Below are 20069 nucleotides of genomic sequence, written 5' to 3'. Positions count from 1 at the left end.
ATAGCTGAGAGTTGTTTTGTTGTGTTGTTCCATAGCCTAGAGTTGTTTTGTGTGAGTGTTGTACCATAGCTGAGAGTCGTTTCGTTGTGTGTTGTTCCATAGCTGAGAGTTGTTTTGTTCCATAGCTGAGAGTTGTTTTGTTGTGTTGTTCCATAGCCTAGAGTTGTTTTGTGTGAGTTTTGTTCCATAGCTGAGAGTTGTTTTGCTGTGAGTGTTGTTCCATAGCTGAGAGTTGTTTTGTTCCATAGCTGAGAGTTGTTTTGTTGTGTTGTTCCATAGCCTAGAGTTGTTTTGTGTGAGTGTTGTACCATAGCTGAGAGTTGTTTTGTTCCATAGCTGAGAGTTGTTTTGTTGTGTTGTTCCATAGCCTAGAGTTGTTTTGTGTGAGTGTTGTACCATAGCTGAGAGTTGTTTTGTGTGAGTGTTGTACCATAGCTGAGAGTTGTTTTGTTGTGTTGTTCCATAGCCTAGAGTTGTTTTGTGTGAGTGTTGTACCATAGCTGAGAGTTGTTTTGTGTGAGTGTTGTACCATAGCTGAGAGTTGTTTTGTTGTGTTGTTCCATAGCCGAGAGTTGTTTTGTGTGAGTGTTGTACCATAGCTGAGAGTTGTTTTGTGTGAGTGTTGTACCATAGCTGAGAGTTGTTTTGTTGTGTTGTTCCATAGCCTAGAGTTGTTTTGTGTGAGTTTTGTTCCATAGCTGAGAGTTGTTTTGCTGTGAGTGTTGTTCCATAGCTGAGAGTTGTTTTGTGTGAGTGTTGTACCATAGCTGAGAGTTGTTTTGTTGTGTTGTTCCATAGCCTAGAGTTGTTTTGTGTGAGTGTTGTACCATAGCTGAGAGTTGTTTTGTGTGAGTGTTGTACCATAGCTGAGAGTTGTTTTGTTGTGTTGTTCCATAGCCTAGAGTTGTTTTGTGTGAGTGTTGTACCATAGCTGAGAGTTGTTTTGTGTGAGTGTTGTACCATAGCTGAGAGTTGTTTTGTGTGAGTGTTGTACCATAGCCTAGAGTTGTTTTGTGTGAGTTTTGTTCCATAGCTGAGAGTTGTTTTGCTGTGAGTGTTGTTCCATAGCTGAGAGTTGTTTTGTTCCATAGCTGAGAGTTGTTTTGTTGTGTTGTTCCATAGCCTAGAGTTGTTTTGTTGTGTTGTTCCATAGCTGAGAGTTGTTTTGTTGTGTTGTTCCATAGCCTAGAGTTGTTTTGTGTGAGTGTTGTACCATAGCTGAGAGTTGTTTTGTGTGAGTGTTGTACCATAGCTGAGAGTTGTTTTGTTGTGTTGTTCCATAGCCTAGAGTTGTTTTGTGTGAGTGTTGTACCATAGCTGAGAGTTGTTTTGTGTGAGTGTTGTACCATAGCTGAGAGTTGTTTTGTTGTGTTGTTCCATAGCTGAGAGTTGTTTTGTCCATAGCTGAGAGTTGTTTTGTCCATAGCTGAGAGTTGTTTTGTCCATAGCTGAGAGTTGTTTTGCTGTGAGTGTTGTTCCATAGCTGAGAGTTGTTTTGTTGTGTTGTTCCATAGCTGAGAGTTGTTTTGCTGTGAGTTTTGTTCCATAGCTGAGAGTTGTTTTGTCCATAGCTGAGAGTTGTTTTGTCCACAGCTGAGAGTTGTTTTGTCCATAGCTGAGAGTTGTTTTGTCCACAGCTGAGAGTTGTTTTGTCCACAGCTGAGAGTTGTTTTGATCCATAGCTGAGAGTTGTTTTGATCCATAGCTGAGAGTTGTTTTGATCCATAGCTGAGAGTTGTTTTGATCCATAGCTGAGAGTTGTTTTGCTGTGAGTTTTGTTCCATAGCTGAGAGTTGTTTTGATCCATAGCTGAGAGTTGTTTTGTCCATAGCTGAGAGTTGTTTTGTCCATAGCTGAGAGTTGTTTTGTCCATAGCCGAGAGTTGTTTTGTCCATAGCCGAGAGTTGTTTTGATCCATAGCCGAGAGTTGTTTTGTCCATAGCCGAGAGTTGTTTTGTCCATAGCCGAGAGTTGTTTTGTCCATAGCCGAGAGTTGTTTTGTCCATAGCTGAGAGTTGTTTTGTCCATAACTGAGAGTTGTTTTGTTGTGAGTGTTGTTCCATAGCTGAGAGTTGTTTTGCAGTGAGTGTTGTTCCATGGCTGAGAGTTGTTTTGTTGTGTTGTTCCATAGCCTAGAGTTGTTTTGTGTGAGTTTTGTTCCATAGCTGAGAGTTGTTTTGCTGTGAGTGTTGTTCCATAGCTGAGAGTTGTTTTGTGTGAGTGTTGTACCATAGCTGAGAGTTGTTTTGTTGTGTTGTTCCATAGCCTAGAGTTGTTTTGTGTGAGTGTTGTACCATAGCTGAGAGTTGTTTTGTGTGAGTGTTGTACCATAGCTGAGAGTTGTTTTGTTGTGTTGTTCCATAGCCTAGAGTTGTTTTGTGTGAGTGTTGTACCATAGCTGAGAGTTGTTTTGTGTGAGTGTTGTACCATAGCTGAGAGTTGTTTTGTGTGAGTGTTGTACCATAGCCTAGAGTTGTTTTGTGTGAGTTTTGTTCCATAGCTGAGAGTTGTTTTGCTGTGAGTGTTGTTCCATAGCTGAGAGTTGTTTTGTTCCATAGCTGAGAGTTGTTTTGTTGTGTTGTTCCATAGCCTAGAGTTGTTTTGTGTGAGTGTTGTACCATAGCTGAGAGTCGTTTCGTTGTGTGTTGTTCCATAGCTGAGAGTTGTTTTGTTCCATAGCTGAGAGTTGTTTTGTTGTGTTGTTCCATAGCCTAGAGTTGTTTTGTGTGAGTTTTGTTCCATAGCTGAGAGTTGTTTTGCTGTGAGTGTTGTTCCATAGCTGAGAGTTGTTTTGTTCCATAGCTGAGAGTTGTTTTGTTGTGTTGTTCCATAGCCTAGAGTTGTTTTGTGTGAGTGTTGTACCATAGCTGAGAGTTGTTTTGTTCCATAGCTGAGAGTTGTTTTGTTGTGTTGTTCCATAGCCTAGAGTTGTTTTGTGTGAGTGTTGTACCATAGCTGAGAGTTGTTTTGTGTGAGTGTTGTACCATAGCTGAGAGTTGTTTTGTTGTGTTGTTCCATAGCCTAGAGTTGTTTTGTGTGAGTGTTGTACCATAGCTGAGAGTTGTTTTGTGTGAGTGTTGTACCATAGCTGAGAGTTGTTTTGTTGTGTTGTTCCATAGCCGAGAGTTGTTTTGTGTGAGTGTTGTACCATAGCTGAGAGTTGTTTTGTGTGAGTGTTGTACCATAGCTGAGAGTTGTTTTGTTGTGTTGTTCCATAGCCTAGAGTTGTTTTGTGTGAGTTTTGTTCCATAGCTGAGAGTTGTTTTGCTGTGAGTGTTGTTCCATAGCTGAGAGTTGTTTTGTGTGAGTGTTGTACCATAGCTGAGAGTTGTTTTGTTGTGTTGTTCCATAGCCTAGAGTTGTTTTGTGTGAGTGTTGTACCATAGCTGAGAGTTGTTTTGTGTGAGTGTTGTACCATAGCTGAGAGTTGTTTTGTTGTGTTGTTCCATAGCCTAGAGTTGTTTTGTGTGAGTGTTGTACCATAGCTGAGAGTTGTTTTGTGTGAGTGTTGTACCATAGCTGAGAGTTGTTTTGTGTGAGTGTTGTACCATAGCCTAGAGTTGTTTTGTGTGAGTTTTGTTCCATAGCTGAGAGTTGTTTTGCTGTGAGTGTTGTTCCATAGCTGAGAGTTGTTTTGTTCCATAGCTGAGAGTTGTTTTGTTGTGTTGTTCCATAGCCTAGAGTTGTTTTGTTGTGTTGTTCCATAGCTGAGAGTTGTTTTGTTGTGTTGTTCCATAGCCTAGAGTTGTTTTGTGTGAGTGTTGTACCATAGCTGAGAGTTGTTTTGTGTGAGTGTTGTACCATAGCTGAGAGTTGTTTTGTTGTGTTGTTCCATAGCCTAGAGTTGTTTTGTGTGAGTGTTGTACCATAGCTGAGAGTTGTTTTGTGTGAGTGTTGTACCATAGCTGAGAGTTGTTTTGTTGTGTTGTTCCATAGCTGAGAGTTGTTTTGTCCATAGCTGAGAGTTGTTTTGTCCATAGCTGAGAGTTGTTTTGTCCATAGCTGAGAGTTGTTTTGATCCATAGCTGAGAGTTGTTTTGATCCATAGCTGAGAGTTGTTTTGATCCATAGCTGAGAGTTGTTTTGATCCATAGCTGAGAGTTGTTTTGATCCATAGCTGAGAGTTGTTTTGATCCATAGCTGAGAGTTGTTTTGATCCATAGCTGACAGTTGTTTTGATCCATAGCTGAGAGTTGTTTTGATCCATAGCTGAGAGTTGTTTTGATCCATAGCTGAGAGTTGTTTTGATCCATAGCTGAGAGTTGTTTTGATCCATAGCTGAGACTTGTTTTGTCCATAGCTGAGAGTTGTTTTGTCCATAGCTGAGAGTTGTATTGTCCATAGCTGAGAGTTGTTTTGTTGTGAGTGTTGTTCCATAGCTGAGAGTTGTTTTGTGTGAGTGTTGTTCCATAGCTGAGAGTTGTTTTGTTGTGTTGTTCCATAGCTGAGAGTTGTTTTGTCCATAGCTGAGAGTTGTTTTGTCCATAGCTGAGAGTTGTTTTGTCCATAGCTGAGAGTTGTTTTGATCCATAGCTGAGAGTTGTTTTGATCCATAGCTGAGAGTTGTTTTGATCCATAGCTGAGAGTTGTTTTGATCCATAGCTGAGAGTTGTTTTGATCCATAGCTGAGAGTTGTTTTGATCCATAGCTGAGAGTTGTTTTGATCCATAGCTGAGAGTTGTTTTGATCCATAGCTGAGAGTTGTTTTGATCCATAGCTGAGAGTTGTTTTGATCCATAGCTGAGACTTGTTTTGTCCATAGCTGAGAGTTGTTTTGTCCATAGCTGAGAGTTGTATTGTCCATAGCTGAGAGTTGTTTTGTTGTGAGTGTTGTTCCATAGCTGAGAGTTGTTTTGCTGTGAGTGTTGTTCCATAGCTGAGAGTTGTTTTGCTGTGAGTGTTGTTCCATAGCTGAGAGTTGTTTTGCTGTGAGTTTTGTTCCATAGCTGAGAGTTGTTTTGCTGTGAGTGTTGTTCCATAGCTGAGAGTTGTTTTTCTGTGAGTGTTGTTCCATAGCTGAGAGTTGTTTTGCTGTGAGTGTTGATCCATAGCTGAGAGTTGTTTTGCTGTGAGTGTTGTTCCATAGCTGACAGTTGTTTTGCTGTGAGTGTTGTTCCATAGCTGAGAGTTGTTTTGTCCATAGCTGAGAGTTGTTTTGTCCATAGCTGAGAGTTGTTTTGATCCATAGCTGAGAGTTGTTTTGATCCATAGCTGAGAGTTGTTTTGATCCATAGCTGAGAGTTGTTTTGATCCATAGCTGAGAGTTGTTTTGATCCATAGCTGAGACTTGTTTTGTCCATAGCTGAGAGTTGTATTGTCCATAGCTGAGAGTTGTTTTGTTGTGAGTGTTGTTCCATAGCTGAGAGTTGTTTTGCTGTGAGTGTTGTTCCATAGCTGAGAGTTGTTTTGTTGTGAGTGTTGTTCCATAGCTGAGAGTTGTTTTGCTGTGTTGTTCCATAGCCGAGAGTTGTTTTGTGTGAGTGTTGTACCATAGCTGAGAGTTGTTTTGTTGTGTTGTTCCATAGCCGAGAGTTGTTTTGTGTGAGTGTTGTACCATAGCTGAGAGTTGTTTTGTGTGAGTGTTGTACCATAGCCTAGAGTTGTTTTGTGTGAGTTTTGTTCCATAGCTGAGAGTTGTTTTGCTGTGAGTGTTGTTCCATAGCTGAGAGTTGTTTTGTTCCATAGCTGAGAGTTGTTTTGTTGTGTTGTTCCATAGCCTAGAGTTGTTTGTGTGAGTGTTGTACCATAGCTGAGAGTTGTTTTGTGTGAGTGTTGTACCATAGCTGAGAGTTGTTTTGTTGTGTTGTTCCATAGCTGAGAGTTGTTTTGTCCATAGCTGAGAGTTGTTTTGTCCATAGCTGAGAGTTGTTTTGATCCATAGCTGAGAGTTGTTTTGATCCATAGCTGAGAGTTGTTTTGATCCATAGCTGAGAGTTGTTTTGATCCATAGCTGAGAGTTGTTTTGATCCATAGCTGAGAGTTGTTTTGATCCATAGCTGAGAGTTGTTTTGATCCATAGCTGAGAGTTGTTTTGATCCATAGCTGACAGTTGTTTTGATCCATAGCTGAGAGTTGTTTTGATCCATAGCTGAGAGTTGTTTTGATCCATAGCTGAGAGTTGTTTTGATCCATAGCTGAGAGTTGTTTTGATCCATAGCTGAGACTTGTTTTGTCCATAGCTGAGAGTTGTTTTGTCCATAGCTGAGAGTTGTATTGTCCATAGCTGAGAGTTGTTTTGTTGTGAGTGTTGTTCCATAGCTGAGAGTTGTTTTGTGTGAGTGTTGTTCCATAGCTGAGAGTTGTTTTGTTGTGTTGTTCCATAGCTGAGAGTTGTTTTGTCCATAGCTGAGAGTTGTTTTGTCCATAGCTGAGAGTTGTTTTGTCCATAGCTGAGAGTTGTTTTGATCCATAGCTGAGAGTTGTTTTGATCCATAGCTGAGAGTTGTTTTGATCCATAGCTGAGAGTTGTTTTGATCCATAGCTGAGAGTTGTTTTGATCCATAGCTGAGAGTTGTTTTGATCCATAGCTGAGAGTTGTTTTGATCCATAGCTGAGAGTTGTTTTGATCCATAGCTGAGAGTTGTTTTGATCCATAGCTGAGAGTTGTTTTGATCCATAGCTGAGAGTTGTTTTGATCCATAGCTGAGACTTGTTTTGTCCATAGCTGAGAGTTGTTTTGTCCATAGCTGAGAGTTGTATTGTCCATAGCTGAGAGTTGTTTTGTTGTGAGTGTTGTTCCATAGCTGAGAGTTGTTTTGCTGTGAGTGTTGTTCCATAGCTGAGAGTTGTTTTGCTGTGAGTGTTGTTCCATAGCTGAGAGTTGTTTTGCTGTGAGTTTTGTTCCATAGCTGAGAGTTGTTTTGCTGTGAGTGTTGTTCCATAGCTGAGAGTTGTTTTTCTGTGAGTGTTGTTCCATAGCTGAGAGTTGTTTTGCTGTGAGTGTTGATCCATAGCTGAGAGTTGTTTTGCTGTGAGTGTTGTTCCATAGCTGACAGTTGTTTTGCTGTGAGTGTTGTTCCATAGCTGAGAGTTGTTTTGTCCATAGCTGAGAGTTGTTTTGTCCATAGCTGAGAGTTGTTTTGATCCATAGCTGAGAGTTGTTTTGATCCATAGCTGAGAGTTGTTTTGATCCATAGCTGAGAGTTGTTTTGATCCATAGCTGAGAGTTGTTTTGATCCATAGCTGAGACTTGTTTTGTCCATAGCTGAGAGTTGTATTGTCCATAGCTGAGAGTTGTTTTGTTGTGAGTGTTGTTCCATAGCTGAGAGTTGTTTTGCTGTGAGTGTTGTTCCATAGCTGAGAGTTGTTTTGTTGTGAGTGTTGTTCCATAGCTGAGAGTTGTTTTGCTGTGTTGTTCCATAGCCGAGAGTTGTTTTGTGTGAGTGTTGTACCATAGCTGAGAGTTGTTTTGTTGTGTTGTTCCATAGCCGAGAGTTGTTTTGTGTGAGTGTTGTACCATAGCTGAGAGTTGTTTTGTGTGAGTGTTGTACCATAGCCTAGAGTTGTTTTGTGTGAGTTTTGTTCCATAGCTGAGAGTTGTTTTGCTGTGAGTGTTGTTCCATAGCTGAGAGTTGTTTTGTTCCATAGCTGAGAGTTGTTTTGTTGTGTTGTTCCATAGCCTAGAGTTGTTTTGTGTGAGTGTTGTACCATAGCTGAGAGTTGTTTTGCGTGAGTGTTGTACCATAGCTGAGAGTTGTTTTGTTGTGTTGTTCCATAGCCGAGAGTTGTTTTGTCCATAGCTGAGAGTTGTTTTGTGTGAGTGTTGTTCCATAGCTGAGAGTTGTTTTGTCCATAGCTGAGAGTTGTTTTGTGTGAGTGTTGTTCCATAGCCGAGAGTTGTTTTGTCCATAGCTGAGAGTTGTTTTGTGTGAGTGTTGTTCCATAGCTGAGAGTTGTTTTGTGTGAGTGTTGTTCCATAGCTGAGAGTTGTTTTGTTGTGTTGTTCCATAGCCTAGAGTTGTTTTGTGTGAGTGTTGTTCCATAGCTGAGAGTTGTTTTGTTGTGTTGTACCATAGCTGAGAGTTGTTTTGTTGTGTTGTACCATAGCTGAGAGTTGTTTTGTTGTGTTGTTCCATAGCTGAGAGTTGTTTTGTCCATAGCTGAGAGTTGTTTTGTCCACAGCTGAGAGTTGTTTTGTCCACAGCTGAGAGTTGTTTTGATCCATAGCTGAGAGTTGTTTTGATCCATAGCTGAGAGTCGTTTTGATCCATAGCTGAGAGTTGTTTTGATCCATAGCTGAGAGTTGTTTTGATCCATAGCTGAGAGTTGTTTTGATCCATAGCCGAGAGTTGTTTTGTCCATAGCTGAGAGTTGTTTTGTCCATAGCTGAGAGTTGTTTTGTTGTGTTGTTCCATAGCCGAGAGTTGTTTTGTGTGAGTGTTGTTCCATAGCTGAGAGTTGTTTTGTTCCATAGCTGAGAGTTGTTTTGTTGTGTTGTTCCATAGCCTAGAGTTGTTTTGCTGTGAGTGTTGTTCCATAGCCGAGAGTTGTTTTGTGTGAGTGTTGTACCATAGCTGAGAGTTGTTTTGTTGTGTTGTTCCATAGCCTAGAGTTGTTTTGTGTGAGTTTTGTTCCATAGCTGAGAGTTGTTTTGCTGTGAGTGTTGTTCCATAGCTGAGAGTTGTTTTGTTCCATAGCTGAGAGTTGTTTTGTTGTGTTGTTCCATAGCCTAGAGTTGTTTTGTGTGAGTGTTGTACCATAGCTGAGAGTTGTTTTGTGTGAGTGTTGTACCATAGCTGAGAGTTGTTTTGTGTGAGTGTTGTACCATAGCTGAGAGTTGTTTTGTTGTGTTGTTCCATAGCCTAGAGTTGTTTTGTGTGAGTGTTGTACCATAGCTGAGAGTTGTTTTGTGTGAGTGTTGTACCATAGCTGAGAGTTGTTTTGTTGTGTTGTTCCATAGCCTAGAGTTGTTTTGTGTGAGTGTTGTACCATAGCTGAGAGTTGTTTTGCTGTGAGTGTTGTACCATAGCTGAGAGTTGTTTTGTTGTGAGTGTTGTACCATAGCTGAGAGTTGTTTTGTTGTGTTGTTCCATAGCTGAGAGTTGTTTTGTTGTGAGTGTTGTTCCATAGCTGAGAGTTGTTTTGTTGTGAGTGTTGTTCCATAGCTGAGAGTTGTTTTGTTGTGAGTGTTGTACCATAGCTGAGAGTTGTTTTGCTGTGAGTGTTGTACCATAGCTGAGAGTTGTTTTGCTGTGAGTGTTGTACCATAGCTGAGAGTTGTTTTGATCCATAGCTGAGGGTTATTTTGTTGTGAGTGTTGTTCCATAGCTGAGAGTCGTTTTGTTGTGTTGTTCCATAGCCGACGGTTGTTTTGTGTGAGTGTTGTTCCATAGCCGAGAGTTGTTTTGTTGTGAGTGTTGTTCCATAGCTGAGAGTCGTTTTGTTGTGAGTGTTGCTCCATAGCTGAGAGTCGTTTTGTTGTGAGTGTTGTTCCATAGCTGAGAGTTGCTTTGTTCCATAGCTGAGAGTTGTTTTGCTGTGAGTGTTGTTCCATAGCTGAGAGTTGTTTTACTCTGGGTGTTGTACCATAGCTGAGAGTTGTTTTGTTGTGTTGTTCCATAGCTGAGAGTTGTTTTGTGTGAGTGTTGTACCATAGCTGAGAGTTGTTTTGTTGTGAGTGTTGTTCCATAGCCGAGAGTTGTTTTGCTGTGAGTGTTGTTCCATAGCTGAGAGTCGTTTTGTTGTGAGTGTTGTACCATAGCCGAGAGTTGTTTTGTTGTGTTGTTCCATAGCCGACGGTTGTTTTGTGTGAGTGTTGTACCATAGCTGAGAGTTGTTTTGTGTGAGTGTTGTACCATAGCTGAGAGTTGTTTTGTTGTGAGTGTTGTTCCATAGCCGAGAGTTGTTTTGCTGTGAGTGTTGTTCCATAGCTGAGAGTCGTTTTGTTGTGAGTGTTGTTCCATAGCTGAGAGTTGCTTTGTTCCATAGCTGAGAGTTGTTTTGCTGTGAGTGTTGTTCCATAGCTGAGAGTTGTTTTACTCTGGGTGTTGTACCATAGCTGAGAGTTGTTTTGTTGTGTTGTTCCATAGCCGAGAGTTGTTTTGTGTGAGTGTTGTACCATAGCTGAGAGTTGTTTTGATCCATAGCTGAGGGTTATTTTGTTGTGAGTGTTGTACCATAGCTGAGAGTTGTTTTACTCTGGGTGTTGTACCATAGCTGAGAGTTGTTTTGTGTGAGTGTTGTACCATAGCTGAGAGTTGTTTTGTGTGAGTGTTGTACCATAGCTGAGAGTTGTTTTGTTGTGAGTGTTGTACCATAGCTGAGAGTTGTTTTGTGTGAGTGTTGTACCATAGCTGAGAGTTGTTTTGTGTGAGTGTTGTACCATAGCTGAGAATTTGTTGGCGTGAGTGTTGTACCTTAGCTGAGAGTTGTTTTGTGTGAGTGTTGTACCATAGCTGTGTGAGGGTATTATAGAGATGCAGTGCCGAGCTCGTTCTGCAGTAGACCGAGAGAGAAGCGCCACACTGTTTTAGATCACATGACCAATAAGAAGCCAATTTAAAGCGTTCCGCTCAGCCAGCACACACACACTTCCACAGCCCTTTTGATCCTGCTCTGTCCTTTTCCACAGCGATTAACGGCCTGGAGAGTTGTCACAGGAACGGTGGTGGAGAGGGAGAACAATGAGGGGAGTGGGTGTCACCTAACCCAGGTAGCGGAAGAAGCGAGGGAGAAGGAGAAAAGGAGAGAGGGAGGTGCAGACAGCCAGATGAGGGGGTGGAGAGAGAGTGAAGACCCCAATGCCACAGTAGCACACAATTAAAATGTCTCAAAATGACTGGATAATTGACAGCCATTCCCATTCTCCACAGGGAGTGTTCCTGAAAGCTGCCATTAACAGCCTGCTCTTTGGAAATTTCAAGTTCAAAAAGCCAGCACTCCACTATTTTCCAACCCTGATGCAAGGTTTGGTAATTTACCTTTCCTATATTATATATATCATTATCAAAAAATAATGTATTTTCAGATGTTTAAAGCTGTTGTACAAAACCAAAAGAAAGAGACGAACAAACGAAAAACGAACTTATGAGCAGGTAGCATAGAAAGTGTACATTGAACAGATCTACTGCTTCCTCGACTTGCTTTCAATGAGAATGACAGATCTATAACTCACATTTCTATAACTGCTGATAAAAACATTTAGAAATTTCACCTTGTGTATTCTACTATTCTAACTCGCAACAGTAAGTTGAGACCCCAACTACTATCTGTAGAAGTGCAAATATGATCTGTAAGATGGTACCATTATGTTTATAAAACATTACATTTACAAGTAGAATAACAGTGAGTGGATATTCTCCCTCTATTTATTTTGGATCTTTATCCAGCTCCCTTAAAAAGTATGGATGTTTGTAAAACCCTACATAGTCCATGTTTTCTCTATATGACATGCCCACGTGGAGCAATTATGGTGCTTTCAACTCAAAATGTAAACAAAGCTTATTTAAAACAAGTTGCTGTGTCGTATTTTTTTAATTTATTGTAATTTCACCCCCTTTTTCTCCCCAATTTCATGATATCCAATTGCAATCCAATTACGATCTTGTCTCATTGCTGCAACTCCCCAAAGGGCTCACGAGAGGCAAAGTTCGAGTCATGCATCCTCCGAAACATGACCCGCCAAGTCGCGCTTCTTAACACCTGCTCGCTTAACCCGGAAGCCAGCTGCACCAATGTGTCGGAGGAAACACCATTCAACTGACGACCGAAGTCAGCCTGGAGGAGCCCGGCCCGCCACAAGGAGTGGCAAGAGTGCAATGAGCCAAGTAAAGCCGCTCCGGCCAAACACACACCTAACCCGGACAACGCTGGACCAATTGTGCGCCGCACTATGGGACTCCCAGTCACATCCGGTTGTGACAGCCTGGGATCAAACCAACCCCAGGCTGTAATGACGGCGCAACACTGCAATGCAGTGCCTTAGACCGCTGCGCCAATCAGGAGGCCCTGCTGTTTAGTTATTACAATTATACACTTTCTTTTTAGGCCTTATCGATAGCCAAGTGAATTTAGTCTTGCTTATTGACTATGTTTGGCATGACCACACTGCAATTTACAGTAGGCCTAGCCCCTATATATCGGTGTGAATGCTATAGCCTACATTTAATCGTGTAATTCCCTATTAAAGCAATGCAATTAAAACAATGTGGAATGCAAACATGTTGAAAATATTTAGCAAATATGGGGAAGGATATTTAACGAACTTGGTTATAACGGACTAATATTCAAATTGCCGTTGATGACAACGCTATACATAAAAGACAGTAAATAAACAACTTTAAGCAACTACACATTTAGCCATGGAGCACGTTCAGATTGGTCAGTGTGGGGCCAAGCCTCGACACACCCACAATGTGTTTTATAAGTCCAGAACTTGTGGTCCTTCTGTGGCTCAGTTGGTAGAGCATGGCGCTTGTAACGCCAGGGTAGTGGGTTCGATTCCCGGGACCACCCATACGTAGAATGTATGCACACATGACTGTAAGTCGCTTTGGATAAAAGCGTCAGCTAAATGGCATATATTATTATATTATTATTATTATTAGAACTTTCGCTCCACCGCCAGCTACTGTGGCCATTATTCTGGTTGTGAAAATTGCTCAAATATTTCTACTACTACCGACAGCGCTAAGACTTAACATTGCGCTAGGTTTAATACAATAGAGCCCATAGTCTGTGTTTCTGTCATTGATGTGTCTATATCTGTAATAAGTGGGTCCGGTGTTCTGTGTGGTCAGTATGCACAAGAGTGGCGTGCGAGACAAAAGTAGTCTTACCTGCCAGGATGGCTTTGTGTGCCTGGAACTCCTGTCCCGCCACACACAGGGAGCAGTCAGTGAAGCGGGAGTGTTCCCAAAGCCCTCCCAGCTCGTCAGCCAGCCTGCAGTCTGGCACTTTCACCATGTTCATAGTGTTCTGACCTGAGATGTTCACAGAGTCCTGCACCACACTCACCTACGGGGAGGGAGAGTTAGACGGAGAGACAGGAGACGAGAGAAAAAGAATGAGAAAAAGGAAAAAAAGAGAAAAAAACAGAACGAAAAAGACAGAGGGAAGATCAGTCAGTCAGTCTACTCACATTGTATACATTACAGTAACCAGACAGACAGACATCAGCGGTATTAGACCGTCTATCACCTTACACATTCTAATGGACAAATCAGACAACACACACATCAAATCATATACAGGAAGACCAGCCATTAACAGATGATCTCTGCCACACCAATCAATACATCAACCGTTAAATAAAGCTGCCATGCAAACACACACCAACAATTAACGTGTGCTCTGCTCATTTACCACATCCACTCACAAACAAGTCACTAGACAGGGACTTGACTCAGTCTATTAATCATTAGGGTGTGTGTGTGTGTGTGTGTGTGTGTGTGTGTGTGTGTGTGTGTGTGTGTGTGTGTGTGTGTGTGTGTGTGTGTGTGTGTGTGTGTGTGTGTGTGTGTGTATATATATATTCTCCATGCTGGCCTAGCCACCTGTTCAAGACAACATCGAACATACTAATTTATCTCACTACAGGACAGCGTGCGCCCCACACACAGTCTTGTACAACTAACCTTGTTGGGACACAAAATGTAGTACCATTCAAGATCCTATTTTCCCTCCTAACCTTAACACTAATTCTAACCGAAACCCTAAACCCCCTAGAAATAGCATTTGACATTGTGGGGACTAACAAAATGTCCCCAGTTTGTGTTCGTTTACTGTTCTTGTGGGGACTTCTGGTCCCCACAAGTATAGTTAAACACATCCACACACACACTCCTATTAGGTTATCGACAACCTTTAATACCACAGAAGAAAAGAACCAAACATCGCCCAACAATTTCCAAGAAGAATCCAAACATTTTAAAGCAGCATTCCTAAGACACTGAAACGGTTCCCCCAAAAATATGTTTCATTGCTACAAACTGTTCCTAGAAAAAGCTGTGTCATGGCCCCTGAAACTCCCAAATGCATCCCAGGAAGGTGACCTTGCCACTGGGCTGTTCAGACAGGGAGGGATGGAGGCTGCCCCCCATGAAAAACACCCTCACTGTCCCCCTCTGTCTGTTCCTCTCTCCGTTCCTCAGTCCACCCATCCCTCTGTCTGCCCATCTGACTCAGGCAGAGACGAAAGGGGAGAAAAACACAATGAAAAAGTGTGTGGCAAGCAGGAAATTGAATGTCAAGGACCCTTGTTTGCTCCTGATGGAGGTGTAAGTGTTAGCCTGGAGGGGAGAGAAAGACAGGGCGGGAGGGTTAGACATGGAGAATAAAAGACTGGGAGAAAAAGGCAGGACAGGGTGACAGACAGAGAGAAATAATAGGAGGGTATAGGATCCCAAGGAGGAAATAGACTCTCATAAACACAAGCTCATTTCCTGTGATGACATTACAGGGACACAGTACAAAGGAAATGGTGATGTTGAGAGGAGAGCATTGTGACCATGAGTATTGTGTATCACTGTGTGTGTGGCACAGTCTGGTACCCACAGCTGGCTCCATAAATCACACTCCAGGGGGACTTTAGTATGAATGATGTACATCCATCTCCACACACACACACACACTCAAGAGTACACTCACAAGGCACTCAAAAGACACTGATTAGCAACTCATACAAGGACTGGGAGAGACAGACATGTGGAGGAGAGATGAAGATGGAGATGAGGAGAAAGAAGACAGTATAGGAGGCATATTAAAAGAGGTAAACTGGAGACTGAGTAAGAGGGAGGGAACAGGTAAGTCAACACAGACAGCACTGGGTCTGTTGAGATGCACTCTGTATGGCCGCGTATCAAATAGCACCCTATTCCCTATATAGTGCTCAACTTTTGACTGTAGGGAATAGAGTGCCAATTGGGCCGAACTCATTATACATAGGTGGTAAATACAGATTGGAGTGTTTCTGTTTTGTGTGTGTCTGTTGGTATAAATAAGCATGGCGGTGCACTCAGCCGCTGTACAGCACAGCAAGCCACGCTAGGCTAGCCATGCTCGGCTAATCACACTGGCTAACCTGGCCCATTGTTCCATCAACTAACCAGGTGGAAACAACACTTTGCTGTAGCTCTGCAGCTAGCTCCTATTTACACACACTGACTAAACTACTCTCAGTCTTCACCCCTCAGTCACGTTCTCCTGTCATCATCATCACCAGCATATTCAACAATCATCACCATCATCCTCGTCAGCAAGGCCGTATATTACTATCATTATGGTGGCGATGTTCATTACTGGCCTTAACCCCTGACCTGCTGGTTTCTCTATCGACTCACAGCAGCCCTCTTGATCTCTGCAGACCAGACAGTTGCTATGGAATCTCAGAGCCCAGAAGATTCATTAATTTATGCATCAGTCTCTTTTACTCCTCTACGTGTCTGTTTATAGATTTACAGTACACCATGAGTGAAATAGCCCAGAAAAATTAGCAAATCAAGTTCATCAAGTTATGGAACACTTTCTTTTCCCTCCACTGTGTCTTATGTTCAATATGAGACTTTTCCCTGATCAATCCAGAGCAGACTAGGTGTGTGGTCTTTTAAACTTGTCGTCTGAACCCCTGAGCGCAGAACTCATCAGCAGCTTTTTATAATGCATGACTGGCCCTTCATCCGCTTTCTCTCCAGCCGCTCTCCAGTCAACCAGAGTAAACAGCGCTGCTCAAGACACACAAACTATATTGAATGCAAACACACTGTCTTTATAAACATACTTTCCTCAGAGGTATCAGCAAACCCCAAAATAAGGCCACACACATCTAAAAACCCACTCACACCCATGCAGACATTAAACCAAATGACAAATCTAGGTGCTTAACTAGGGCAAAACATACCAGTCAACCCTGCTGGCAACCCATTAAAGCTTCATAGCGGATGAGCCAAATTATTCCCATACTTTAGATGGTGAGTGACAGTTAACACTACTGATGAGCATTCCATTGAGTCCATGGAGACACCATTCACACCAGGGTACTGGACTAGATCTACAGTTGGTATTTCAGCAGACCAGCCTGCACCCGTCCGCCACAGACGTTTTGAGTGGATCGACACACAGACGGGGGCAGAGGCATATTTCATGCATGATTTGAAGTCAAGCTGGTGAACGACGCGCACGAGAGAGAAAGAGAGAGACAGAACCGGAGCCACAGCAGCCAGTTTCCCAGTTTCCCATTGTTTCGGAGCCATGTGTTACTGTTGTCTCGCCAGCCTTGTTCTTCCACAGAGACAAACAACTGCCTGGGTGGCAGAGAGAAATGCAGACAGACCGATGCAGACACACGGATGCAGGAAAACAGGCAGGCCAGCCATTCAGGTCCCTTGAAACTAGTTGTGTTTTCTCTGCTGGAAGATCACAGAAACACTAAACTGATAGCTTTGAGACGGAGGCCCGATTTAACAGCGCTTGAAGGAAACGATCTGGAGGAGCACAGGAGAAAGACAGTTACTTGGTGCTTCCTTTTTTATAAGAACTAAAGTTTTTTTGGATTGGGATTAAAGATCTGTTGGTGTTGTTGCGTCAAGGTGTAACTTGTTCTCAACCTGAATGAGGAGGCCTTGAAACTGGGGTTTCTAAATACCCTCGTACGATACCGTTTTAAGCCAATTTGAATATTTGTACATTTCATATAAATACATGCAGTCAACTTGTGTACTAGGTAACAGACAAAACAGATTAAATTCATTATACATCTTATAACTACTAAGTTAATTATCTAATTATCCAGCTAGGTTTTGCTAAACGGCTAACATTAGCTTGAAAGATCAAGCTTCTTGTAACTTTTTACATTTAACTGCTTTTTTACATTTAACTGGGCAAGTCAGTTAAGAACAAATTCTTGCTTTCAATGATGGCCTCGGAACAGTGGGTTAACTGCCTTGTTCAGGGGCAGGAGGACAGATTTTTACCATGTCAGCTTGGGGATTCAATCTTGCAACCTTTCGGTTACTGGTCCAACGCTCTAACCACTAGGCTTCCTGCCGCCCCATGAGGATCAGATGAGGATCAACATGAAACAAAGGCACTTTTCTCCTCTCTCACCTTCTCTCCATCTATCACTATTCATCTGTCCGTCTCAGTTACTGGGTCTCTAACCCTCTTTCTGTCTCTCAAGTGTCATCTTGCTTTATTTCCCTCACTTATTCTCTCTGTCGCCTACGCCATTCTACCCTCGCTCTCTCCCTACTCCAAACAAGGCTTGGGCGGGATATCGTATAGCAGTGTATTTGGAAAAAGCCACGGGATGGTTCTGCCAATATTCAAAAATATTTATTCAAACTCTCAATAAATGTTCATATTTGTAGCCACTTTTTAAGTTGTTACCCGCAGTCCACATGTGCAATACGTTAGGAGATCAAGCTTTCTTAATTTCACCTGTCACATTTTAAATGATGAAGCTTATTGTAGTTCCCCAGAACAGTTGAGCGTCACGTGTTTGTTTATAAACAGCACACCGGGAGAAAGCCATGTGGTGAATCCATAGCATTCTATATCTATCAGTGAGTCTGTTGTGCAGCGCACATGAGGTGATGAACTTCCACTTATGTGCAATTCACTACTCAATGTTTTCCATCAGATATCTTAGTATGGCTTTCTTCCAGAAGTCAAAGATCTCTGGATGAGTTATTTTTTTCCCCTGTGCTTCCTACTAGTGTTCCCACTTCTCCATGAACACATGGTTCTCTTCCTTCAGAAAAGCAAGCATCACAACTTTGTTCATTTGCACAATCTATCTTGTTCACTTTCGCTTGTCAATGTCCATACAGATTGAAAATGATATCCGGTAGCTTGTCGCTATGCTTGTATAACTTTACGAGCTGGGTATGCCAGTCTTTGCAAATAGTTTATCCGTTTTTGCCCCGTTAGCATTTAGCTATGTGATTTCACTATTATAGTAGTTTGTGATATGCCGGTTATACCGTAAATCCTGGTATATGAGAAGGGCGATATGACAATATGAAAATTTGGATACCGCCCAAGCCTACTCCAAACCTTGGTACATCTTCTCTCAAACTATTTCCACCCTCTTACATCCATCCTTCCCATTCTGTCTCTGTATATCACCCCTAACCAAGTCTCTCACTTTGTGTCTCAGTCTCACTGAGCCTCTACACATCTCCCCGTCTCAGTTTTGGGGAGGTGTGAGGTGAGAAAGGGAGGTGTGTAGGGAGGTAGATAGGGGTGAAGAGAGCAACTGGAGCATCTGCAGCAGTCTCCTCTGACAGCAGCGTGGCATATGGCAGGGCCCTGTGAAGGATGGGCGCTGTCACCCGGCAAAGTGCTTACCCACAGACAGCCAGGAGAAAGAAATGGGGGGGGAGAAAGAGCAGGAGTAAGAGGAGGAAACAGCTGAACATCAGCACCCACCTCATTTATTCACACACTCCCTGGGAGGAGACGATGGAGATAAAGAGGAGAGAGGATACGGAGGAGAGAGAGAGAAAGATAGAAAGAAAGCTCTGTGGATACAAATAGGCTGTAGGGTGGTTAGGATGAGACTAGAAGCACTATTGTATCATCACTGTTATGAAGTAAGAGTTATGCTGGGGTAGAATGAGAAAACCCTTCAGTGGTTCATTCACTCCCTGAGGTGACAGAGTGGGTGAAACAAGCCCATCATGCCCACCAGCCGAGGCTCTCTGACACTAACTGTCTGCCTAAAGGTGGACCACTGACTTACCAATTTAGGATGACTGAGTATCCGAAAGACACTTCTGTTCAACTTTCTGAATAGAGCTAGCCACACTTAACAGTAAGCAAAACCCCTTAGGCAGAGATACAGTACATTTTATGAGGAAGTTCAACTAACGTATGTAAGGGGTGGAAAACTACGGTCCTTGAGAACTACTGGTGTGCAGGTTTTGCTTCATCCCAGCTGGTTTTGGAACAAAATCCTGCATACAGTTAGTTCTCCAGGACCGGCGCTAGAGTTCCATACATTACACTGCTTTAAACTAGATCCATACAGTGTATTTAAACTGTGACCTTGGTGAGTGAGGTTAGTATGAGCCCTGTCAGATGCGAGAGAGAGAGAGACCAGCCATTTACCAGGGTGTCTCATTAAAGAAGTGAAGAAAGTAAAGACACTTCTCCTAAACTTCTATCCATCCAATTCTGCCCGTCATCCCCCTCGCCCTCCCTCCCGCCCTCTCGTTCGCTCGCCCTCTCGCCCTCTCGTTCGCTCGCCCTCTCGTTCGCTTGCCCTCTCGTTCGCTTGAGAGAGAGCGGGCGAGCGCACACGAGAGAATGAGAGAACGAGAGAGAGAGAGAGAGAGAGAGAGAGAGAGAGAGAGAGAGAGAGAGAGAAACTATCCTTTCATTAAATACCTGCGAGCAAAGATGAGGAGGGAGAGATATAAAAAAAGAGGGGAGGCGTAGAGCAAAGGAAACAAGAGGAGGGAGCAGTGAGGAGGAAACAAGAGGAGGGAGCAGTGAGGAGGAAACAAGAGGAGGAAGCAGTGAGGAGGAAACAAGAGGAGGAAGCAGTGAGGAGGAAACAAGAGGAGGAAGCAGTGAGGAGGAAACAAGAGGAGGGAGCAGTGAGGAGGAAACAAGAGGAGGGAGCAGTGAGGAGGAAACAAGAGGAGGGAGCAGTGAGGAGGAAACAAGAGGAGGGAGCAGTGAGGAGGAAACAAGAGGAGGGAGCAGTGAGGAGGAAACAAGAGGAGGGAGCAGTGAGGAGGAAACAAGAGGAGGGAGCAGTGAGGAGGAAAAAGAGGAGGGAGCAGTGAGGAGGAAACAAGAGGGAGCAGTGAGGAGGAAACAAGAGGAGGGAGCAGTGAGGAGGAAACAAGAGGAGGGAGCAGTGAGGAGGAAACAAGAGGAGGGAGCAGTGAGGAGGAAACAAGAGGAGGGAGCAGTGAGGAGGAAACAAGAGGAGGGAGCAGTGAGGAGGAAACAAGAGGAGGGAGCAGTGAGGAGGAAACAAGAGGAGGGAGCAGTGAGGAGGAAACAAGAGGAGGGAGCAGTGAGGAGGAAACAAGAGGAGGGAGCAGTGAGGAGGAAACAAGAGGAGGGAGCAGTGAGGAGGAAACAAGAGGAGGGAGCAGTGAGGAGGAAACAAGAGGAGG

General features: G+C 43.0%; 1 protein-coding gene across 3 annotated transcripts in view; it reads right to left on the bottom strand.

Annotated features, from left to right (window-relative positions):
• Positions 1-20069, bottom strand: part of LOC118377204 (speckle-type POZ protein) — a 122879-nt gene that overhangs the window by 22160 nt on the left and 80650 nt on the right. For all 3 annotated transcript variants that reach the window (XM_052519256.1, XM_052519257.1, XM_052519258.1), the window contains one exon: positions 12777-12954. In XM_052519256.1, coding sequence (XP_052375216.1) covers positions 12777-12954 — 178 coding nt within the window. The remainder of the gene's footprint in view (positions 1-12776; positions 12955-20069) is intronic.

Source organism: Oncorhynchus keta, chromosome 5, assembly GCF_023373465.1.
Source record: "Oncorhynchus keta strain PuntledgeMale-10-30-2019 chromosome 5, Oket_V2, whole genome shotgun sequence".
In the NCBI taxonomy this organism is placed as follows: Eukaryota; Metazoa; Chordata; class Actinopteri; order Salmoniformes; family Salmonidae; genus Oncorhynchus; species Oncorhynchus keta.
The sequence above is the reverse complement of the archived record's forward strand: the minus strand, read 5'-3'. Positions and strand labels throughout refer to the sequence as shown.